The following is a 24,790-nucleotide window of genomic DNA, read 5'->3' as shown; positions in this document are numbered from 1 at the left end:
AATGTGTACAGTGGAGATAGAGGAGATAACCAAGGTAGGATTCAGTGACATTTGCCAAATAATAATAGCTACTATTGCTAAAACTTTCTCTAGGTGCTTAGCATTGCAATCTGAAACTTTATATTCATATTATCTTACTTAATCTTTCTCCCAGCCTACTTGGCAAGATAGTGTAATCCTCACCTCTTGGATCAGGACATACATATGCAAAGAGAACCAGGTACTGGTGACTCATGCCTGTAATCCTAGCTACTCAAAAGACTAGATCTCAGGATCTTGGTTCAAAAGCAACCCTGGCAGGAAAGGCCATGAAACTCTTTATCTCCAATGAACCAGAAGTGGTGCTGTGGCTCAGAGTGGTAGAGTTAGCCTTGAATTCAAAAGCTCAGGGACAGTGCCCCATGACCAACCAAAACATAAAAAATTCAAAACAAAACCACACAATATCCAGAAATGCAAAGAGATTTAAAACAACCATAAAGGTTAATAACCTAGTCACACAGCATATCAGCTACAGTCTCAACAGTCACACCCATCTATATACCTCCAAAGCCTATGTCCTGAATTACCCTGTATCTCTATTTTTTTTATAATGACTATGATTTTTGTTGTAAAATGTATGTCCAGCTCTTCTCTCCAGAGGAAAGTCTCACCATTAGTTCTTATACAGAGATGTATAGGATTTGCAAAACAAACAAACAAAAAACATTTGTCAATCATTCTGTGATCTTTTTGTGATCTTTTATTTTGGAGTAGAGCTTTAGGCAAGACAAATCATACACAAGGAAGCAAGGCCAGAAAGGAGGGGTGCACTGAGGACAGCGAGCGTTGGGAGAGCGGCTGGCACAGGACGTGGTGAGTGAAGGGTGCAGGGACTGTGCTCTCCATAGGATGGGGTTCAGCAGGCCAGCATCGCATATCATATTGTGGATTTCTTACAACTTGGAGAGCTGAATCAGGTCCCGGTTGATCTCAGCAACTGATCGGCAGCCTAAAACAGCCACTGAGTTAAAAGGCTCATTTTCCCCATTCCCCAGCACCATGCAGTTAAAAACAAGCCTTTGATCTTGGTGCTTATCTGATAAAATGCAAGACCAGGGTGAATAATATTGTCCTGATTGTATTGGGAATTATTTTAAGGCCCTATGTCTACGGCACATTTTAATCTATTTATCTCAAAATGTCAGAGTAGAAACATAAAAAAAAAATCCTTAACATTTTTAACAACCAACTTCTACGTGCTTTAGTAATCCTTGACCTTTAGCTCCATTCTGATAAGGAACAGGGCCAATGAAAAGCATCTTCTAGGGAGAAATGCGTTCAAGGGTGGCACAGGAGATAGTGTGAACACTCCAGCAACTGCCTCTGGCAAGTTCTGCCAGAGGAAATGATCCTTCTTTGCTAGGAGATCTTAAATAAGACGCAAAGCTAAGTCTGTAGCAGAGATTGAAGAGAGTCACAGCAGACAAGAAATGTGCCAGGAGAAAGCAGAGTATGGGGCTGGAGAGTTGTAGATCCCAGAAGACTGTGTGCTGTCCTCAGGGATAAGGATAAAACAACGTAGAAACAAGCTGTGTGATATTGAACTGGAAGGTCTTTCCATTTCTACAATGCAGGGACCTTAATAACATAATATTAACAAAGTGTATTCTTCACCAAGGTTCTAGCTGAAAGTCCTTTCTTAAAAATAGAAACTCGAACTGGAATGAATAGGAAGGCAGAAAGGGAGACAGTCTATAATTCAAAGTCACTTAGAAGAAATAGGAATTCAGAGCAAGGGTTGATTTTTCCAAGAAATGGCAGTGTTTATTTATTTATTTTGCCAGTCGTAAGGCTTGAACTCAGGGCCTGGGCACTGTCCCTGAGCTTCTTTTGATCAAGGCTAGCACTCTACCACTTGAGCCACAGTGCCACTTCAGCTTTTTCTGTGTATGTGGTATTGAGGAATTGAACCCAGTGCTTCATGCATGTGAGACAAGCACTCTACCACTAAGCCACATTCCCTGCCCACAGCAGTGATTTTTGAGGCAAGCTTTGAGTTTCCATTGGCAGAGAATACTGCTTGATCTTTGTCTGGGACCTTTCTTCCCTGTTTTGGGGATGGCCACTAGGCCAGGCAAAGGCTGGTTGGATGGAAGAGCTGCTTCCCTGGAAGCTCTCACTCAGGAAAAAATTAAGAACTTACCTGTAAGGGCCATAGATGTGTGGAACTCATCTTTTAAAATATTCAAAACTTCTGCAACACCTTTTTCACCCTGCTCTCAAGACAGAAAATGGGTAAGGGAAGGAGAAACAAACAAAAGTCTTGAAGGCACATTCTGATTATTTGTCAAATATGAATATATATATACATATGAGAGAGAGAGAGAGAGAGAGCTGTGATAGGGAGGCCAGAGATCTATAAAAATCAGTTCCATTGGAAGCCGGGCACTTGTGGCTCACGCCTGTAACCCTAGCTACTCAGGAGGCAGAGATCTGAGGATCACGGTTCAGCCAGCCTGGGCAGGAAAAGTCTGTGAGACTCTTCAATAAACCACTCAAAACCGGAAGTAGCCCTGTGGTAGGAGTGCTTGCCTTGCATGCATGAGGCCCTGGGTTCAATTCCGCAGTACCACATAAGCAGAAAAAGCCAGAAGTGGTGCTGTGGCTCAAGTGGTAGAGTGCTAGCCTTGAGCTGAAGAGCTGAGCGACAGCGCCCAGGCCCAGAGTTCAGGCCTCATGGCCGGCAAAAAAAAAAAAAAAAATCAGTTCCATTGGGAAGAAAGAAAAGCAAAGAAAAAGATAAGGGTGAGAGCTGTGGAATGTTTGTGGGTCAAGAGAGAGGAGCTGTGGTGGGAGTAACTATCCTTCAGGTACCTTGGGGGAAAAAATGGCTACATTGGAGGCTGAACCACAGAAAAGCCTGGAACAAAGGAGAAGCTGGAGATCTTGCCATCTATCCCCACTCAGCCCCTCTCACCTTGCAGGCAAGGCCCCACAGGATCGGCCTCCCAAGAAAAATGCACTTAGCCCCCAGGGCCAGGGCTTTCAACACATCGTTGCCAGTTCGAACTCCACCATCCAGGTACACTTCCACTCTCCCTTTGACAGCGGCTGCCACTTCTGCCAGGGCGTCAATCTGAAAGAGAGAGAGGAGTCCAGCCGCCAGGTATGATATGTTGACTCTGTGCGAGGGCCTGAGAAAGTGGGAGAGGAAGTGTGGGCCGAGGCTAGGCCCAAGGCTGCTTCAGCTCATCAAGGCAGAAACCTCAGTCCTGAGGCCCAGGAGAGTCTCTGGACTCCACCTCCTGCCATTTTCAGCTTCACCTCCAGTCCAGATTCTTGCTGACTTGTATTTCAGTGTGTATGTGCCAGTACTGGGGGCTTAACCTCGGGACCTGGGCACTGTCCTTGCCTTTTTCATTCAAGGTTAGTGCTTAAATCACAGATCCATTTCTGGCTTTCTTCGGGTGAATTAGGGATAAGGGTCTCATGGGATTTTCCTGACCAGGCTGGCTTTGAACCAGCTCCTCAGATCTCAGCCTCCTGTAGCAAGGATTACAGGCATGACTCACTAGTCCCTTTGCTGACTTTTAAAGCCTTTTAAGTTTCTTTCTGAAGAAATGCTTGATTTCTCTGCTATCCTGATAGAAATATTTTCCATCTATAATGCTCATTTTAATAGGAAAGAACATGTTGGCCTTTAATTTTCTTATACTATTTCTGTTTCTAGGGTGGCATAGTTAGAAATTTCCTCCCTACTTGGGCTCTCAAAGTTTCTTTTCTTTTCTTTTTGTCTCCCTTTTAGCAAAAGAAGTATGGCAGCCAGGGCCATCTTGAGGAACTAGGCCACACGTTATTCCTTACCTCATCTCCAGTGACCAGTTAGTTCCTGAAATGGAGATAGGAATGTGGCAACAGCATTGTGAAAGTGGAGTCTAAGCCTTTCAAGGACAAAAATCAAAGCAGTTGATGATTGCTTTGGCCTGGATTTGGGAACTGAGGCCGAATGGCCTTGACTCTTCCAAGGCAGCTGCTTCCACACCATTATCTTGACACTTTAAAGTAGGTGACAGGAGCCTCTGGGGGGGGGGGAGCCTTGGAGGCGGGGGTTTCAGGAGGGAGTTATGAACTGCCTTAGTCTTCTGGAATGCTCTGAGGAAAGCACTGGAGAACAGTGGAAATTGAGCCCTTGAGGCCTTCTTCCTGTGTGTGTGTGTGCCTGTACTAGGGCTTGAATTCGCCCTGGGCACTGTCCCTTCGCTTTTCTACTCAAGGCTGGTGTTCTACCACTTGAGCCATAATTCCACTTCTGGACTTTTTTGGTGGGTCATTGGAGATAAGAGTCTCACGAACGGGGCTGGGAAGGTGTCTCAGTGGTAGAGCGCTTGCCTTGCATGCCTGAGGCCCTGGATTCAATTCCTCAGCACCACATAAGCAAAAAAGAAAAAAGCCGGAAGTGGCGCTGTGGCTCAAGTGGTAGGGTGCTAGCCTTGAGCTGAAGAGCTGAAGGACAGCGCCCAGGCCGAGAGTTCAGGCCCCACGACCGGACCCCCACCAAAAAAAAGTCTCACGAACTTTCTTGTCTAGGCTGGCTTCGGACTGAGATCCTTAGATCTCAGCCTCCTGAGTAGCTAGGAAGACAGGTGTGAGTCATTGGCTCCTGGCTTTTTGGCAGTATACCTCATTAGCTTCAGACTAATCCTTATCCTCTCCCAATTTACTTGGCTCCTGGAGAGGAACCTACTGCTTGTTGCTCTCATTAGGAGAATTCACCTGCCTCTTTCTCCACATATTATTCAATCATCCTAAGGAAGCAGGCCCTGCTAAATTGACAAATGGCAGCTTGATGCTTATTATATAGTCTTGATCTTGGTTTTCTTCCAAAAGCCTTTCTTCTACTGTGATTGCTGCTTTCTGTTCCTATCTGGTGAGTGCTTTGGGACCACTCACAGCTGGCCCAGCTCTTTTGCCTTCTCTGATCTGCCTGTTATTGGGTGTATGGGAAAGGTCATGGTGAGCATCTTTCAGCCGTTTTCCCTCATCTCCAGTCATGGGACATGTGTGGGGATGGGAAATGGGCAGCCTAACCATTCCCTTCAATCCAGCCCTTGCCAGGGAGAGACGGTAAGGATGTCCACGGCTCTCCGCATGGCCTGCTGTTCACTTCACCTTTTCTCCACTAGCAAGTGCATGGGAGGAGGAGAGCGGTAGTCATCGCTAAGCGTCACAGGCCTGGGAATGTCCCTGTGGGCTACTGTAGCATTCCTACTGCCTTAGAAGAGTTGTCTTCAAGAGGTGATTGGGAATGTACTAAGGATTTTTAACTTTATAAGAATGGTCACTAAAATACTGTTGAAAATAGTAAAAGGTGGAAGCCAGGTGTAGTGGCATATATCTGTATCCCAAGAGGCAAAAGAAGAAGGATTGAAAATTTGAGACCATCCTGGCTTACAGAGCAATACCTTGGAGAGAAAGGGTGGAGGCAAGGAAGGAGGGAAAGAAACAGAGTGAAAGACCAGAGGAATGCAGCTATTTAACAACAGGAAGTTGATATAAATTGTCCATTCATAAGACACATCATTAAAGCTAAAAGAGGCACATGTTGAAGCAAAAAGATGTTCCTAATACATTTTTAAATGAAAAAGAAGGGAATTCTAAAATAACTACCCATAGTTTTTTAAGTGGGAAAAGGTTATGTTTGGATTAACAAATACCTATATATTGACATTCGCGATAGTGATGAAATTAGGGAGTGATTTTTTTTTTTACCTTTTTGCTTATGTGTATTTTATAATTTATCTGAAGTGAACATAAATTTATGAGTTAGGGAAGCAAATGATACATAAGTAGTTACAGATTCATTAGCATCTCTTTGGTTCCCCCTTGAATGAGTTATTCATTAGCAAAGTGAAGCCCAGCTTCTTTCTGGCACGAGTCAGAAGGTTACATGAGGTTCCAGCGATTGAAGCAGGCCTCCACTGGAGCTGGGCAGGGCCTGAGGCTTCTGTTCTACCTCGACCTCTTATTATCTATTGTGAATGTGGACAAGTTACTTGACCTCAGCCTGAGCCCCAGCCTCCCCATTTGGCTCAGATGGAGGAGTGAGACACAGATAGCCCGGTGCACCCCGGGCTATTCTCCACGACTGACTGTCCCCAGAGGCAGCCAGTGGTGCTGGAGAGAAGAGCATACAGATCCCGCAAGGCACTAGGGTGTGGACACACTGCACTCCCAGCCTCTCCCCTCTGAGCCCCACCACTTACTGAAGCAGGAACTTCATCAAGCTGCCTCCCTCCGTGATTGGAAACAAAGATGCCTTGGACCTTGTGCTCCACTGCTAACTCCGCATCCTCTCTTGTCAGGATCCCTTTAAGGATGATGGGCAGTCGAGTGATATTCTGAAGCCAAAGGATTTGATCCCAGCAGAAGCGTGTGCTCATGGACGTCAGCAGAGCGGAAGACTTAGGGTTTGTCTGTGGGAAATAAGAAGGTAACTCTTAGGACTACTTGGCCCATTGCAAAGATGAGATACATTCTGGGCTGTTACTTATCAGCTTAAAATGAAGAGAACAAAGCTGAGTGCCTGTGGCTCAAGCCTGTCATCCTAGCTACTCAGGAGGCTGAGATCTGAGGATCGCAGTTCAAAGCCAGCCAGGGCAGGAAAGTAGGTGAAATTCTAATCTCCAATAAACCATCAGAAAAACCAGAAATGGCACTGTGGCTCATGTGGTAGAGAGCTAGCCTTGAGTTGAAGAGCTGAGGGACAGCGCCCAGTTCAAGCCCCACAACTGGAAAAAAAAGTCAAGAATTGGTGGCTCATGCCTGTAATCCTATCTACTCAGGAAGGCTGAGATCTGAGGATGCTGGTTCAAAGCTAGCCTGGGCAGATAAATCTAAAAGACTCCTTTCCAGTTAACCAGCAAAATGCCAGAAGTGGAGGTGAGACTCAGGTGGTATAGCACCAAAGTGAGCAAATAAGCTAGGGAAGAGCATGAGGCCTTGGATTTAAGCTCCAGTACCAGTACGCACGCGCACGCGCGCACACACACACACACACACACACACACACACAAACACACACAGAAAGTGAAACAAAATCAAACACTACATCCTGGGAAAAATCTGTATAAAGGAATTCCTACTATCATTAATATTTGTTTATAATCATATCCTTGCTCCATAATTATGCCAAAATCTAGCGGCACAAAGATGGATACAACAGAATCTATAATTTAGAAGAATTTGGAGTTTAGTATGTGAGATGAATAAACAAAAGTATTCATAGGCCATTAAAAAGGTTTTTTTTTAGTTGTTTTTGTTTTGTTTTTGTCTGTTGTGGGCCTTGAACTTAGGGCCTGGGCTCTGTCCCTGAGCTCTTTTGTTCAAGGCTAGCACTTTACTACTTTGAGCCACAGTTCTACTTCTGGCTTTTAAGTGGCTAATTGGAATAAAGTCTCATAGGGACTTTTCTGCCTGGGTTGGCTTTGAACTTCAAGCCTCAGATCTCAGCCTCCTGAGTAGCTAGGATTACAGGTGTAAGCCACGGCACTTGGCTCATTTAAAAATTTTTATCAGCCGGGCGCTGGTGGCTCACACCTGTAATCCTAGCTACTCAGGAGGCTGAGATCTGAGGATCGTGGTTAAAGCCAGCCCGGGCACATAAGACCGTGAGACTCCTATCTCCAATAAAACCACCAGAAAACCGGAAGTGGCATGTAGCTCAAGTGGTAGAGCGCTCGCCTTAAGCTGAAGAGCTGAGGGACAGCGCCCAGGCCCAGAGTTCAAGCCCCATGACTGACAAAAAAAAAAAAAAAAATTTACCACACTTTGTTTTTTGTTTAATCAAGTATACAAAGGACTTTCAGTTTAACAAGCCAACTCATGTGTACAGGGCTTCCATCATCATGTAATAATATACATAGACACACATACATACATTGAATATTACGATTATATTTCTCTACCCCCACTCTTTTTATTCATCTGCCTCTTTCCCGACTGCCTTAGTAAGTCCTATCTTTCACCTTCCTGCTTTCATTTTGTTTAACTGCACTGCCTGTTAAGTGTTCAAGAGTTCTACCTTGGGAATCTTGCTTCTACAGGTAGCATCATCATTTAGTCAGTCTGATTGTGTATGTCTATTTATGGCCTGTCTATTGACCTGGTCTGGTTGAGATATGCACAGGCTAGTAAGACCTACACAATACTCCAAGAATTGTAACCCATGTATTATCAAATATATACCATTGGTTCACAAAGGGCACGGCATGAGCCTTGCAGTCACTCAGCCCCTGGAAGCTGGAGGAACATGATGGAGACCAGTCGGTGGTGAAGAGCTGTTGAGTATCTTGCCAGAGACCCCACAGTTGCCCAATGGCTGAAAACATTATCACCTCTATCTCTATTGAAGCTTAGGGATCTCTACGCTACCCTGGCATCCTCTCTGGGGCATGCCACTCCTTTCAACCTTAGCATTTTAAAGGAGTAGTTACTTCCTTCAAAGATTCCAAAGAGATGTGCTGTGGCTCTTTTGTGTTTCCAGGGCTGAGTTTTAAGGGCACAGCAATGTTGATCGCTTGGTTTTCAGGGACACAGGGCCGGGCCTGGGTGATTGGCTTGACTTGCCACACACCTGGGCTGGGCTGGGAGTTCCTCTTTGCCAGCCGGTGATGCATGTGTGCCCCTTCGACATGATCGCTTTGTAAATATGCCTCTAAGGGGAAAAACTAAGAAGAAAATGTATTTCGTTTACTCTCCAGACTTTTCCCTTTTCTCAGCGTGTGGCCCAAACACCCTTGGTGTCAGATTGAGCAGCTCCACGGGTGACAAGATTAGATTCTACTTGTGGGGGGCCCAGGAACCAGATCTGCTTTTTTTGGGGGGGTCAGGTCGTGGGGCCTGAACTCTCGGCCTGGGCGCTGTCCCTCAGCTCTTCAGCTCAAGGCTAGCACTTTACCACTTGAGCCACAGCGCCACTTCCATCTTTTTTCTTTTTGCTTATGTGGTGCTGAGGAATCGAATCCAGGGCCTCATGCATGCAAGGCAAGTGCTCTACCACTGAGCTACCTTCCCAGCCCCAGATCTGCTTTTTGAACTGCTCCATGTCCAGTGTCTGGAGGGGGTAGATATTCACTAAGTACCTGTGGACATGAGCAAGGAAAGGAAGGGGAAAGAATTTGCCTTCCTTAGCGCCTGCTCTTGAGTCTAGCGTACTTCCTACCTTATCAGGAGATTGGAAATTCTTTGGCGTTAAGTTCCCCCTCAAATGTATTTGGTTTCTCAGGTCTTGGCGCCTTTTGCCAAGGATGGGGCTATCCACGGTGACCACCAAAGCTTTGAAGCCTAGAGATTCTGCCCTCTGGACCAGCTGTCTGTTCAGCTGCCAGTCTGACTGCACAGAGAGTTGGAACCACCGTAGGCCTCTGGGAGCAGCAGCCACAATGTCTTCCATAGTGTGGCTGGAGTAGGTGCTGGTGACATAGCAGATGTTGGCGGCCTGGGCGGCTGCAAGGCAAAGGACAGGCCTCTCTCAGGGTGCAGGGCAGAGGCATAGGGGCTGAGCGGCTTTGAGGAGCCTATGCTGTGCGCCTGTGCTGTGCAGGTGCAGATGGAGCTTCCCTCCCGTGGGGCAGAGGCAGGAGATGACTCAGTGAGCCGGAGAAGCTGTTCAGGGCACCTTCTCTCTCCCCTGCCTTACAAGCCTTGTCTGAGACAAGCAGAAAAGGTCAGATAAGCTGATGTTAGGTGAAATGAACTCCAAGATAAGGACTCAAATGTTTTTTTCTTTCAGGTGATTGTTTCTAACATATTTATAAGATGATTTCTTTGTTGCTTTGCATGTCCCTCCCCCATGGTATAACCCCTGCTTTCACAGTATTTGATGTTGGTATAATTTGTGGAGGGGAAGGGAAAAAACAAATCGTTTAAATAGGGTTACAGGTGGACCTATTGCAACAATGAGATGTATAAGTCCTTATGTCGAAAAACAAACTTTACAACTTTGGGGAGGGGCAGTGTGTGGGGTGGTTGGGAGATGGGAAGGGGAAACAAAGGAGGAAGCAACCATGCTTGAAAAGAAATGTACTCAGTATCTTGCCCATGTAATTGTAACCCCTCTGTATGGTATTTTCACAATTAAAAAAAATGCTCTCCATGTAATTCCCTAGACGAGGTCAGGTTCAGACAGGAAAGACAACTTAGGTATTCCTTAGGGAAACACAGGGGGATTAGAGGAGGGGGAGTGTCATTCCAGTGGGTAGAATAAGCAGACGGGATTAGAAGAATGCTGGAAGCTTTCTCTTTCCCACTTTGCTTTCCTCGGGCTCCTGAGAAAGAAATTCTGGAGCTTCTGCTGCTGCGCCGAGGGAGATCCAGCATCCTTGCAGGGGGGAGAGGGGGCAGACCCTACCTCGGGCTGTGCTCACTTCTCCATCATGCCAGGCGATACAGTGGAAGGCTGTGGGTGAGATGCAAATGGGGGCGCTGATCTCTTCCCCCTGGATGGTGGTCCTGGTGTCCACCTCTGACACATCTCTCAGGTACCGGGGACGGAGACGGATTCTGCACGAGACAAGAAGTTCTGTCAGAAGAGTTTGCTTCCCATCACAGCAGTGTAGTCTTAGAGCTAGGGACCCCCAATTCCTGGTACAGGTCTACACTAGGATTAGTGTTTCTAAGGATGGGTTTCAAGGGCCTGGCTGGTCCTGTGAAAGCACGGTTGGCTGACATAGGGAGTGTAGGCCCAGCAGAAGATGCTGTTCCCAGGAGCTGTGCCCTCTGAGCAGCCAGCGCCCACCCTAGGCCTCATCTGGCAAAAGGAGTTCATGTCTTTGAGTGCTGTTTTCCTCCCTTAGACAAGGACTAGAAAGGAAAGGTAGGCAGAAAGTATAGGCCCCTTTGCTCCCTGGTGCCCAGAAAGTAAGGGAAGGTCACCCAAAGAGAACAAATCCCAGAAAATGCCCTTGGTTGGTTTTTTGTTTGTTTGTTTGTTTTTGCAGGGTGGTCGTTTAAATAATGCCTTAGAAACAGGAAGGCGAGTTCACAGTCAGTGTGTGCAGTACGATTTTTAAGTCAAATGAACACTGAGCCTCAAAATCCAAAAACACATGCATAAAATGTAACTTCTGTACATAAATTCAGAGTTTCTGCAAATGAGAATAAATGAAAGAATAAATGAGCTTAGGAGTGAGCTGAGAGAAGTGCAGTTTTTCCACGTGTTTTGAAGACACCTGTGATAAAGCATTTAAGACAGGAAAGCACACAGTGGCTTGTGCCTTTGGGGACCTAGTTTTCCATTTTCTCCTGGCATCTTCATTGGTCAGTAAACTTTGTATGTGAAGGACCAAGCACTGTGGATCACACAGTCTTACAGTCTGTTACAGTCTGTAACATAAAAGCAGCATAGCAAAAGTAAATGACTAAGTGGTTGTGCTCTGATAACACTTTGTGTCTAGATACTGAAATTCACCGTTCATATATAGTCTTGTGCATGTAATGGTAAGTCAGTCAGCAGATGACATAGATGGTTCCGTGAGAGTCTATCATCCAGTGATAATGTGTAGCCTTCCTAACTTGTCCATACTTTTGGTTCACACAATTATAGCATTCTCTATCAGTGCAATTCCCAGAACATATACTGGTCACTGAGTGATACACGACTAATTAATAATTTCATTAATTATTTTGGCCAGTACTGGAGTTTAAACTCAGGACCTCTCAATCTTTTTTTCTGTTTGTTGTTGCTATTGTTAACAGCTGGTGCTCTACCACCTAAGCCATGCCTCTGACAGCTTTTTCCTTTTTTTGCTAGTTCAGTGGAGATAATAGTCTCTAAGATTTGTTTTCCCAGGCAGGCTTTGAACCTTTCTTCTCAGATCTCAGGCTCCTAAGTAGTTAGGATTATAAGCATGAGCCATAGACACCAAGGACTTGACTATTTTTTTAATCCTTTTATTCTTTTTTTTTTTTTTTTTTTTTACTTTTTACAGTGACCATTTAAAAATAACAATCCATCCATGGCATGTGCCCTATATAAAATTTAGGTAATTGGTTAGAGGTGATCCATAGCTATGGTTGGCCTGACCTATGCTCTATCCCTAGTGTGTGTGTGTGTGTGTGTGTGTGTGTGTGTGTGTGTGTGTGCACGCGCGTGCGAGCACGCACGCGCGCGCACACGCCAGACTTGGCAACTTGGTTTGGGCACTGTCCCTTCACTTTTTTGCTCTACCACTGAGCTCCATTTCTGGCTTTTTGGTGGTTAACTGGAGATAAGAATCTCACAGACTTTCCTGCCTGGTTTGGCTTTGAACCATGGTCCTCCCATCTCAGCCTCCTAGATAGCTAGGATTGCAGGTGTCAACCAGCAGTGCTTGGCTCTATCCCTGCTTTTATTTCCTTGAATCAATCTTCTATAAACTTCATATTGTCTCTAAACCCAAGTCCTCTTTCTTAGCTTACATTTTTTTCTTCCCAGGCAGGAGCTTAGGAGAGTTGGGCATATGCACCAAGCTTCTTTTGTGTGTCTAGTCACTGGTCTTCCTGGAACTCTTTTCTCTCTCTCCCTCTCCACCTCCCTCCTTCTCGCTCTCTCTTTCCCTCTCTCTCTCCCTCTCTCCCCCCCTCCTCATTGCAAAGTTTCTGGAATGCTTCTAAGATGAATTATCTCTGTCCATTGTCTGTCCACTCCCTCACTAGTCTCCCTCCTTTTATCTTTTATCCATTATCCATTTTATCCTTTTATCCATTATCGCATCTAGAGCATTCTGTACTCTTCGGAGGCAGAAACTAGGACAAACAATGCATGTTGGCTTGACAATACAAAGGATATAGAAGACCGAGCTTTTTAAATGCTGCTATGTTGTCTTGCATGGTGATGCCTTCATCCGAAGCTCCTTCAATAAAATCCCAGGACAACTTTGGCAGCTGCTCCCGGGCTTGTGCCTGAAAGTCGGTCAGACACACCAGGGGCATTTCCGGACCTTCAAAAACAAAGCCCAGGAAGAAGATTTCAGATGCAGACTTGAGAGGAAGTGGGAGGGTGCCTCATTCCAAGTTGTTTGGCTGCAGTTCTCAGCCACAGGTGTTCTTTAAGGTAATGGTGCTACCTCATAAGTTGCTGATCCCCAAGCCGGGAGTTCTGCGTTCTCATACTCCATTCCTAAATTGTCACCTTTGGGTCTTTGGAGTGTCGCCTACCCCACCCTCTGCTCTGCACACATTGCCACCGTTATAGTTGAGCCCTGCCTCCTCTTAAGAGATGATTACCAGAAAAGGCATTGTTGTCTCTAGCCTCCATATTCACTTCCTGCCTCCTCTTTTCCAGCTGCCTGAGTTCTTCCTAAGATATCAGCCTGTGGATACCCTTAGTCCTTCCATGTGACCATTTCTCACTTGTAGCCTTGGGGACCTGCTTCCCTGGCTTCACATTTGGTAGCATTTCCTTGGAGTGGTCATTCAAGTCACCATGTAAAAAACTGGGACCAGAACTGATCCTAGCAAGACTTCCCGGGGCCCTCTGGATGCCTGAAGTACCTGGGCTGGAGGTGACATGGTGGGGGGTAGGTGACATTTTGTCAGTCCTTGGATGGCCCTTTGGGCAGGTTGCTTAATATAATTAGGGGGCCCAATTACCCTCACCTACGTCTTTGTAATATCAGCTATTTTTCAGACCAAGAAAACAGAATATGTTACTTGCATTTGTTCCCGTCCACAATCTGAGCTCAGTAAGCCTTGAGCTTGAAGCTTCTGATACAACTGCCCCCAGAAATAGGAAAAAGGACAAAGCTTGGGGTCACCAATGTTTCCCCAGTTGGAGCAAGAACAGTGAGATCGGCTGCTCTGGGAAAGCTGTAGCAACTGGTTAGATTCAGTCAAAGCATGCAGAAAGGCTGTCAAAAGTTCATAGTTGTAGCCAACTTGGAGAGGAGGCAGCTGTGTGAAAATCAGCCCAAGTCAGAAGAAATGAAGTAACTTTCTGTGTATGTGTGTGTGTGTATACACATATACACACACATATATACACACATATGTGTACACACACACACACATACACACTGGTACTTGGGTCTGGCATTCTTGCTCAGGTTTCCCCTGCATGCCTGGCATTCTTACCCCCTCAAGCCAGGTCTACAGTTCAAGCTTTGCTACTTATATGGAGATAAGAGTCTAGAGGACTTGTCTGTCAGTGTAGGATTTGAACTGTGCCCCTTGGATCTCAGCCTCTTAAATAGCTCATCTGCTCTTCTAGTAGAAAAGTGTTTTTCTCTTTTTGGTGCTCTTCTTCTGAGGGTAGGCTATGGGGTTTGGCTTGTCTAATGGTCAAGGAGGCAGAAGGGCCAAATGATATGGAGGCTGCTGGAATCTTGGCTGGGGAAGAGATGGAGTAGAACTAGCATTTAGAGTCAAGCTGGAATCTGGTGAGGCTGTAGAGTAAGTAGCCCAGGATCCCATCTAAGGGGCTCAGAGAAAGACCGCAGAGCGGGAGGATGTGTGGGGTCTGGAGAGAGGGGAGGAGGGGGCGTTTGGACCATAGTCACAGAACTCACAAGAACCATGTTCAGGATGGGCAAGAAATGACTGAATCTGGATCTGACAGAGTATGGCAGTCAGACCTAATGTAATTGATTCTTACACAACCTTTGAAGGGTCACTGAACGGTTCCAATTAATTAGTCATGGCAATTTCTTACTTATAAACCCACATACATAAAAGGGTTAATACAGTAAAATCTGAGAATATTATTTTCTGAAAGACCTGCCTTTAAGGTCAGACCTTGGTCTGTCTCTTTAAAAAATGTAGATTTCAGCCAAACTCCAACTATTTCCTGATTTGTACTCAGCATCTGCTTTCCTCTGGGGGTAAGATTGTGTTACAAAGGGTGATTTGATGACTCTCCTTCAGCACAAGTCTCTTAACCTTGAGGCATGAATGAGCTTCTCTGTAGATATCTTTGTGCATGTTGGCACATCTCCACACAGGGAGAAATGAGCGGCCCTTGTAGGGGAGGAGTCTTCTACCTTGTCTCCTACAGATCTTGCCCCTTAGCCTTTCTCCCATTGCTAGTCTGGCCTTGCATCTCTCCACCCTATTAAATCCTAACTCTCCACTGAGAACTGTGAATTTTCTTAGTGAAGTATCAAAGCTGCTTTGCACCCTGAGCTTCAAGATAGCATGTGACACAGAATTGCTGTTCCTACGTGCTTGGATTTAACATTCTCTCTGACACAGGGGATGAGAGTCCTCCATTAGGCACAGGTTACACACTTACAGAAATGCTCTTCTGTATATTTCTAGCAGAGAAATTACTAGTGCTGTCTAGTATGAGATTTATGGCTTAGTCTCATTCATGATTATCTGCCTAGAATAGTGTGAATTGCATAATTGGAAAGCTGCTTGCTAATGAAACATCCATCTCAAAATCCTTAAATAAAGCAAAATAGCTCATTTGTATACTTAAAAAAATCTTTTGTTTTCCTATGAAATGGAGATATTTGAGTTAATGGGGTATTAATCTCTGTACTTTGCACTTGAAATAAATGAGGCCCAGGAAATAAACAGTTTGTGAAAGATGAAAAAGTAAATGATCACACAGATGATTCTAGATCTGTAAATTATTACAGGGATGGTTTTAAGAATTGTTACAGGGATGGTTCTAGAGTGGTATTTTATAGCCTCTAAATAAGTATGTTTTCCACTTTCAGTTTAATAGTAAATAGCCAAATAGATAGTTCATGTAAATTGCATGTTATATTTTAAAGAATTTTTTAAGGTTAAAATACCATTGTGGGGCTGGGAAGGTGGCTCAGTGGTAGAGTGCTTGCCCTGGGTTTGATTCCTCAGTACCTCAGTACCACATACACAGAAAAAGCCAGAACTAGTGCTGTGGCTCAAGGGGTAGAGTGCTAGCCTTGAGCAAAAGAAGCTCAGGGACAGTGCCTAGACCCTGAGTTCAAACCCCACGACTGGCAAAAAAAAAATGCCATTGTGCATTTTTACAATGTAAGTAGAGTACTTAGAATACTTTGTCAATGATTCTAAGTAAAGGAACAATATAAAACTTAGAGTTGAAGAGGAACTCTATATTGTTTAAAGCTCTTCCTAATGTTTGGAGGGAAGATCCTATAATAATACGCTCTTATATATTCTCATTTTATTTCATTTGTTTCTGTATTTTTATCTTCATCTTTACTACTCTAAGAGGAAGATAAGAAAGTAATTAAGTTTGTACACTAAGTGCTAGATCATATTATTTTAGGAATTAGCTCATTCAACCTCTTCAGGCTTTTTGTTTTAAGGTTAAGTGGACAAGGACAATTAACAAGCCAATGAGAAGAGAGCAAAAATCCAAGAGCAAAGGTATTTGGGCGAGCCTGTTAGTAATCTGCTATCCCAAAGTGTCCATGGCTGAGGCCTCAGAAGGAGCAGACAGGCATTTTGCAGGAGATTGCACTGTGGTCCTCAGTCCCGGGTGCTGAGGTTAGACATCTAGTCATTTTCTTTTGAAAATTTCCTGTGATGCAAGCTGGTATCACTTGAGTAACGCTGGGCTCTCAGAGTTTGTATTTGTAGGATGACCTTGGAGATATCCTGTGGGAAATGTCAGGGGACACAGGATGACAAGGTCTCCCTCCCTCTGATGCCATCTAAAGATGCCGTTGTTTAAAGTTATGGAATGTGTCCTTCAAGACCTTCTGGCTTGGCTTGTAAAAGCATCAAGTTTCTCCATGGGATATCAGAGATAATACTGAGGCCCAGTTTGAGAGATTAGACTGTTCAAGGTTGGCTGAAAAAGCCTTCTTAAATCCTTCTATTATGACAGCTCTCATGCACTTGGAGAGATAGTGGCTGCAGGTGGTCAAGCCATGGCAGAGCAAGGGCAGCTTATTGGAGAAGCAATTGGAGCAAGGGGCTTTGGCAATGGCTGCGGTGCCGGCTGGGAGGAGAAGGGGCTCGTTGCTTCAGTGTCCTTGTGAGCTGCCACATGAGCCACAGTGAGATGGGGACTCCCAGGGAGACGTAACACTAGGGGGACGAGGGAAGGGAAGTGGTGGACCTGGCTTCCCGGCTCAGACCTGAGAGTAAAAGTGGGACCAGGGTGTTCTGACTTTGGGGTGGCCAAAGAAACTAAGGCTTACTTTTTTATTTTTGAGAGTGTGGGTCTGGCAGATGCTGCAAGTGCCCAGTTGAAATCTGTGAGAAGACGGGCACCCGTGGCTTACACCTGTCATCCTAGCTGCTTGGGAGGCTGAGATCTGAGAATTGTGGTTCAAAGCCAGCCCGGGCAGGAAAGTCCATGAGACTCTTATCTCCAATGAACCACCAGAAAATCACAAGTGGCGCTGTGGCTCAAACGGTAGAGCACTAGACTTGAGCTGAAGAGCTGAGGGATAGCCTCCAGGCCCAGAGTTCAAGCCCCATGACCCCCCCACACACACACTCAAAGGTGTGAGAACTGATACTTGATTCTTTCAGCCCAGGATCAACTTTGGTCTCTGGCTTGAGCCTTCTTTCTGTGTGTGTGTGTGTGTGTGTGTGTGTGTGTGTGTGTGTGTGATATTGGGTATTGAGCTCAGGGGCTTCTTGTTGCTAGGCAGGTGCTCTACCCTTGAATCACCACCCCTCCAGCCCTTTTTAACCCCTGGTTATTTTTCAGATAGGCTTTCACTCCCCCCCCACCCCCTCCCTGACCCATGATCCTCCTATTTATGCTTCCCATTTCAGATAGGCTTTCACTCCCCCCGACCCCCTCCCTGGCCCATGATCCTCCTATTTATGCTTCCCATGGTAGCTAAGATGACAGGTGCCACCACCACACACAGCGTTTTCTGTTGAGATGGTGTCTCAGGAACTTTTTTTTTTTGTGCAGGCAGATCCTTCTGAACTTGGTGGCTAGGATTATAGTAGCTAGGATTACAGGTGTGAGCCACTGTACCCAACTTCATGTTTGGGTCCCTCAGAACTGCTGGTTTGGTGGCAAGAGGTGGATGCAGCATTTCTCCTTGGGGAGGAGCCTGTGCACCGTGGTTCTAGAACACTCATCCTGGCACTACTGTGATCTGCAGAGGCTGGTAGTGCTCATTCTCCTGACTCTTCAGGCCACCATGACCACAGAGCCTCTGTCAGGACTGGAACACCATTCAACGCTCAAGTGATAGAGACACAGGGAGCTTGGCCTGAGTTTGATGGCAGAATGAACACATGAACCAGCTCCTGGCCTCCAGACTCCAAGGTCTTTCTAAAAGGGCATGCAACCCTCACGGTTACTGTGGTAGGCTGGCAATGTAATGGGAATGAGCTGCTCCTGGCTCGAGAGCAAGCTTCTTAGCAAAGGCCTGAGATGTCTAGAGACACGGCTTTTCTATGCTGCATTTCATTGTCAACCCTCCCGTGGGGCTTTGAACTCTGCTTTGTCACAATCAGCAAAGGGCCTGAGCTTGAAGGTGGATGTACAGAAAACACTCCCTCCATTCTACCTGTGAACGGGTGCTTGTGGCTGTCAGAGTCAGGGGAGGAAGAGAGACTGTCACTTACTAGTTACATTGGCAGGGACAAGCTCTATCTCATTAGAAAAGCTACAGGTCTTCCTCATTCCCATGTAATCCACATGCAAGTTGAAAGCAACAAGAAATGAACCTGTAGTCTCTGTAGTCTGTAGTCTCAGGAGGGAAGTTACATGCTTTGTAACCAGTGCATTTAAGGTTAGTTGCCAACCACTGGCTGGGTGCCCTCAGCCTGCCTTGTTAATTCCACAGCCTGGGAGTCTTCTTTTAAGCTCTTCTTGCTCTGGGCTGCTACCTCTTGGCCTGAGTAGGAACTGTTGGAAAAGCCACATCCCCATTTCCCTTTAATCAGAGAACAAGTGTTCTCAGAGCACCCGCTGGCCATGCTAGCAGCCTAGCCAGTCACAATGCAGTCTCTCTCTCTCTCTCTCTCTCTCTCTCTCTCTCACACACACACACACACACACACACACACACACACACGAGGCCTCTTCCCCAGCTGCAGTGCCTCTAAACTGCTGACCTATTTTTGTCAGGGAAATCTTTCCCACTCCTCTCCTTTCCCTAATTTCCCCCATTCCCTTCCCTCTCTATTTGTAAAACATTTGCTACATAGTGTGTTATGTCAAGAGCAACAAGAACAATTAGTCACATGAGCCAAGGAAATACCATGAAAGGAAGGAAAGCTCACTCAGAGGCAGCTGAGGATTTACTTGTATGTCCACAGAACTCTTTTGGTCTTATTAAGATTGCTAGCCTCCCTCATTCATGAGATGGAAAATAAACAACCACATAATTTTTGTGGTCTTCAGTGTGAGGTAATGGCAATTTGCCATGGACATTTGTGTTAAGTGTACCAGTTTTCTAGCACTCTGAAGCGATTGTGTCTTGCCTAGGAATGCCGCCACAATTTTAACAGCATGGGAAACCATGTTCTGAAGTCCAAACAAATGATGTCCAAGTAGAATCTGAGGCCTGGAACATGTAAGTTCTGTGCGTTCTCTAGAGTGTCAGACACAAGGAGGCATGGAAGCCAGCAGTCCTACTGTGTTCAGAAGCGTTGGACATTTTCTGATTCTCTTAAGCAGAGAGATGTTTCTGTTATGCAAAGAATCTTAAAGACAGCATAAAGACATCTTTCTATGGCTAATAATAATGACAACAAAATCACAAACATTTATCCTTTTCCTTAAAACTAATGTTTTAACCCTTGTTGTAATCCCCAAACATAAATCTTATTATCTCACATTCACAGATGAAATTGGGGTTTACATAATTTGCTCAGTATCACACAGTAATGTATCTGTTAGGCATTATAAAAAACAAACTAACTGGGTGCTATGACACAAGAGTGTATAACAGATTTGCCAAGCACCTCAGAGGTTTGGAATGTCACAGTCACATGCAGCTTTTCTCTTCCTTCAACAAAATCACAACTCAATCAGAAAGTAAAAAAAACAAAACCAACACCAAAAAAAATCCCATCTTGTTTATCTTGTCATTAAATAATAACCTCTTAAATATTGTTCTTAACTGCTGACCAAACATTCTTTCACATGCAAGTCCATTTGCTGCTCACAAGAATCAAGTGAACTTAAAGGGTAAACAGTTCAATCACTTTATCAATATAATAATGAAAACTGAGACAATCCAAGTAAATTAGTCCAGCTGAGGTCTGACCTGGCATCCCAACTCACTTCCAACGCACTTGGACAGCAATGTGAGATCGGTGTGTTCTCTGCTGTGGTGGGAAGAGCTGCCAATGTGTGCCAGATCCAGGCTTCTGAAATCAAGGCCACTGAGTGGTGCACCCTGTGAGACACTGAATCCTTCACCCTGTTATTTGCTTAGAGTAGAATGTGCAAATAGATACCAGAAATTACACACAGTCCCGGAACTCAATTCTTTTTATTACAAACTGTCCAAAGTCCAAAGTGCTCCAAAATCTAGGGCGTTTGCCAGGCGTTGGTGGCTCAGGCCCTTCTAATCCTAGCCAGTCAGGAGGCTGAAATCTAAGGATAAAGGTTCCAAGTCAACACAGGCAGGAAAATCTGTGTGACTTATTTCCAATTAACCACTAAAAAACCCAAAGTAGAGCTGTGGCTCAATAGTAAATCGTTATCCTTGAGCAAAAAAGACAGAGTGCCCTGACCCTGAGTTCAAACCCAGTTGAAAAATTCCACCCCTGACCTAGGGTAGTAGACTGTGGACAAAATGCTAAAAGTGCATTTTTAGCTACATAAAATTACCTTTAGGCTATATGTATAAGGCATATAGGTACAAAACTTAGTTGGTTGTCGATATCGTGTGCACACCGACTCATTATGCATCTACCCATACTCTCAAATCGGAAAGAATCAGAAATCCCCATATGTCTGGTCTTAAGTAGTTTGAATATCTCTACTAATGTCAGATCTTATAGCTGAAGCTTGATCTAGCAGCACTAATCAGGTCAGTAGCAAGAGACAAGAAAGGAACAGACAGGTTATCAGGGAAACCATGTCTCTCTGCCTTCCTCCTGGTGTCTCTGATTATGGCCAGGTCCCAGTGAATTTCTGAAGTCATTTCTGCCCATCGACACATGCTCCAAAAAGCAGGAATGGTGGAGGGAGACCTTGGAGTGGAGAAAATTGACCCTCTTAAGCTTTGCGATTTGGTGATCACAGACTCTTCCTGATGATGATTCCACTAACAAATAATTTCTGGAAGGAGAACATATTCCATAGTCCCCTGATAGTTGTATGTTTCTAGGTAATGGTTCTATGCCATATGTAAGATAGATTGTCAAAGAAATGGCAGACCCTTTATCATTCTTCCTGATCATGGATTCATTTCCATCTGAGTCTCTGAAAGCTGCAGCATGATTTTAATAAGTTGACAATAGAATAATTCAGGCCCAAGTGTCAGATTTGCCCAAACATTTATCTAAGTAAATGTCATAAATAAGTGTTCTCCCTCAGCATGGTGGAGGCAGGGAGTCGGGCTTCCAGTGTTTCCCATTTGGTTAAAGGCAGACAGGGTCACACGACCAGTTCTGACTGAGGTGCTGGGTATGGGAGAGGCAAGTGCTTGTTCTTGGACAAGATTTGAGGGCCAGATGAGCACAGATTTGAGGCAAAGATGGTTTGAGCTCCCAGATCACCATTGGGGAAGGAGTAGCCCTGGATGTTAGCTATATGTTAGCCTGCCGGGGTTGCAGAGTTTCTTTTCTACTACAGCATGGCCTAATCTAGCTGTCTACTGCCTGTGGGCCTCTGCTATATCCTAGGGATGAGACCAAAGCCCTGCATCTTACTGGTCTCCTCTCTAGAAGCTGACAGTCAAAGGTGATCAATAGCTTGGTTGACAGGACTGAGTAGGGCAAGCATGCTTTCTGGGGAGAGTTGAGTATTTCCTGTGGCCTCTTGGCTGGTACACACACATGATGTTCATTTGTGTGAGCTGCAATTCTCAGCCATCTGTAAAATGAGGACATCACTCTCTGTCTTGGGACTTCATGAGAACGGAAGGCTCTCGTAAATGCAGACTCTCAAAGTGGTTCAGAGTGAAGACTTTGGAAACTTTCCTTTCTGGAAGGAAGCAGAAGATTATAAGAAACTTTTCTTCCCTCTTTGGTCCCATTTCCACATTCGGTACCATTCATCTGTTATCTGCCTTTATACCAGCACCACCTGTTTTGATGACTGTTTTTGTTCCTCCAAAGTAATCTTTACCTAGTTCCAGATAAGAAAAATATCCCCAGAGAAACTTCAAATTGATAACTACTAACATCTCTGCTCTTCTTTGGTCCCCACTGGTTTGTGCCCAGGAAGCAGTGGTTCAGGGAATTAATGTATAGATCACTAAGAGTGAGGAGGGTGTCTTTTGGATTTTCAGAATCTTTTCAAACAAACATTTGGACTCATTTTTTGCTCCCACAGATGTGCATTATGTGTTCTGTCATGTTATTCTCAGGATTAACTCTTCTAGACTGAACCGTCTCTATCTTTAGTTTCTCTGACACCAAAGTTCTTCAACTGGTGACCAAATGCCCCCTGCAGTTATTCTCCATGTTTAAGCCACACAGTCTTGCTCACTTATCAAAGAGTGGTCAGCAGGTAGACATGGAAATGGGTGGTTTCAGGTAGAGAATGAGAAAGGCAATGGAGCAGCATTCCTAGGGGGAGGTGAGGATTTGGGGAAGAGCAGACACAGCTCCAGAGGCCTGAGCAGGTCACCAGTGAGGCCCTGACAGGTCGTTTTGTGGCACACTCCTCTACAGCCAGCCAGGTACACCGGAGAGGATGCAGTCAGAGAGGAGGAAGAGTCATTAATGTTTTTGAGTGGAGACATGATTTGGCGATGTAGGACACAGGCTGATATGTGCACACTGAAGAAAGAAAAAGAAAAAGGATGGTAATCACACTCATGGTCCTGGGATGCTGGGTGGAGAGTTGGAGGATGGGGTATCACTGAAGATTGCTAATGAATTTCCATTTTTTCCCCCAGGATGTTTTCTTCTTCTCCTGTCCTAGTTTTGTCTGTTGTGCCGCAGCCAGTATGTGTGTCTGGCACACTAGGCACATTGCATGTACTGTTTTATTTTCTCAGCAAATATATGGGTTATGTCTCCCACCCACCACCCAAAAAAGAGAATGAGGTTGATTCACCTGAGGCCTTCCACCTTACTGAGCCTCGTTAGCATTTGAACTCAGCCTGGTGGCCACCAAAAGCACCCTGGGGGGAACATGCTACCTGTCTTCTTACCACCAGAGGGCGACATGACCTCAACAATGCCTTCAGAGTGCTGTGTGAGTGGAGGGGGGTGGGAGGAGAGGGGGAGTTGTGTTTCCAGGGCAGATTTCACCAGTCTGTAAGAAGTCTCTGGACTGTGCTGATGGTCCATTCTCATATCACCTGGCTGCCCAAAGTCCCTTGATCTATATGTACCATGTGTTTTCTGATCTTGGACCCTCCTGGGAGGCAGTTCAAGCTGCTGCTTCCAACCCACATTTATGTCTTAATTTCTCATTTCCTCACAATGTTGCTTTTGCTAGAATAAGAAGTAAAGGAGTTAGCCCATACAGGTGTAGACAAGTAGAGACAGCAGTAGAGATTCTCAGGTTCAAATTAATTGCCACCCAGGGCAGGTTTTGAGTCTGACTGCTGCCCTGAGCTAAGGTACCACTCCCTCTTTCAAGGTGACACATTTTAGCCCTCCTGTTTCAACCTAAGAGGTTAATCTGGGGCTCTTTGCTATCAAAGTCTCCTCAGTACCAGAGGATGCAAGGGAGAGGCAGAAGGGGAGTACTTAGGCAGATAGCAACAGACAGTGACCCAGTGGAAATAACACCTTCTTCTCTTCCTGGAGTCTCTGGGAAGCTAAGACACCTGGTGGAGATAACACAGCCTCCTCTAGGAAAGCGGGGATGGAACCCTGTAGAAAGAACACCCCCTCCTCATCCTACAGATGCTTGGAGGCTGAGATACTGGCTTGGAGGAAAAGGAAGCTCTTGATGACCTTGGAGCAGACCTGAGCAATGGCATTGACCCCAATGTGGCAGCAGCTGAGACCTACCCTGCAGGGCTATGCAAGAGCCACGAGCCTACACCAGGCCCCCAAATCCTCTTACCTCCTCCTCCTTCTCATCACCTAGAAAGCAGGTGGCCCTCCCAGCTGGAAATCCTGGTTAGGGATTTGTACCAGCCTGCCAGTAGCCAAGAGGCTTACCTCGGTTTCCCTGGCATCTTACTTTTACTTTCAAATAAACTTTATCTTTGCTCCCACTTCTTTCTCCTGCCTACACACACACATTTATTTATTTGGTGGAAAGAAAGAACTCGAGACCTCTAGATGGAATCAAGTGGGCTCTGGGTGCAATAAGCCAGCCTTGACCCATTTATGTCCATGGCAGCAGCAGCATCAGGACGCAGCATGCTCAAGAAAGGCTGGGAAGAATCGTTGGTTTTATTCAGGTGGCCATGGGACATATTACAAGATGAACACCATGAGAAATATCAGGCCATCCTGAGTAATCATGACCCAGCCTTGTGGGCCAAATGCAGTTGTGTGAGCAGAAGAGAATGGTAGAATCCTCCAGAATGCAGAGCTGTAAGGGGTTCTGATGCTCTTGATCTCTCTCTCCTCTTGCTCTGCCATGTGTTACACTTGAGATACCTCTGCAGGTCAAAATGAGGTTAGATGCTTCCTCAGTATGTGTTCAAGCTATCAGGCATAAAGTCCTTTACCCTTTGGAGTCAATCAGGTTAATATTTCCCTTAGGATGTTGAAATGAGCCACAGTCAGGGCCAAGTGCAATCAAGGATAGCTT

The 24,790-nt window shown here is 45.4% G+C and overlaps 1 protein-coding gene across 1 annotated transcript; it reads right to left on the bottom strand.

Annotated features, from left to right (window-relative positions):
* Positions 1-719: 719 nt before the first annotated feature.
* On the bottom strand, positions 720-20,337 carry Hao2 (hydroxyacid oxidase 2 (long chain)). The gene is made up of 8 exons (XM_013024740.1): positions 20,160-20,337; positions 12,821-12,959; positions 10,391-10,542; positions 9,203-9,486; positions 6,246-6,455; positions 2,960-3,118; positions 2,186-2,255; positions 720-991 (listed from the first exon to the last, which is right to left on the bottom strand). The coding sequence occupies exons 1-8, from the start codon at positions 20,164-20,166 to the stop codon at positions 936-938; spliced, it is 1,077 nt and encodes a 358-aa protein (XP_012880194.1). The 5' UTR covers positions 20,167-20,337; the 3' UTR covers positions 720-935.
* Positions 20,338-24,790: the final 4,453 nt, after the last annotated feature.

Source organism: Dipodomys ordii, unplaced genomic scaffold, assembly GCF_000151885.1.
Source record: "Dipodomys ordii isolate 6190 unplaced genomic scaffold, Dord_2.0 Scaffold78, whole genome shotgun sequence".
NCBI lineage: Eukaryota > Metazoa > Chordata > Mammalia > Rodentia > Heteromyidae > Dipodomys > Dipodomys ordii.
Note: the sequence above shows the minus strand (reverse complement) of the source record. Positions and strands in the feature narration are given on the sequence as shown.

What these genes read in the sequence shown, in the direction of transcription:
- Hao2 (XM_013024740.1), bottom strand. An exon ending in ATTTCCAATCTCCTGATAAG is followed by an intron (nt 6,456 to 9,202) that starts GTAGGAAGTACG and finishes TATTTCCCACAG; the next exon opens with ACAAACCCTAAGTCTTCCGC. An exon ending in TGTGGGGCCTTGCCTGCAAG is followed by an intron (nt 2,256 to 2,959) that starts GTGAGAGGGGCT and finishes TCTTGAGAGCAG; the next exon opens with GGTGAAAAAGGTGTTGCAGA.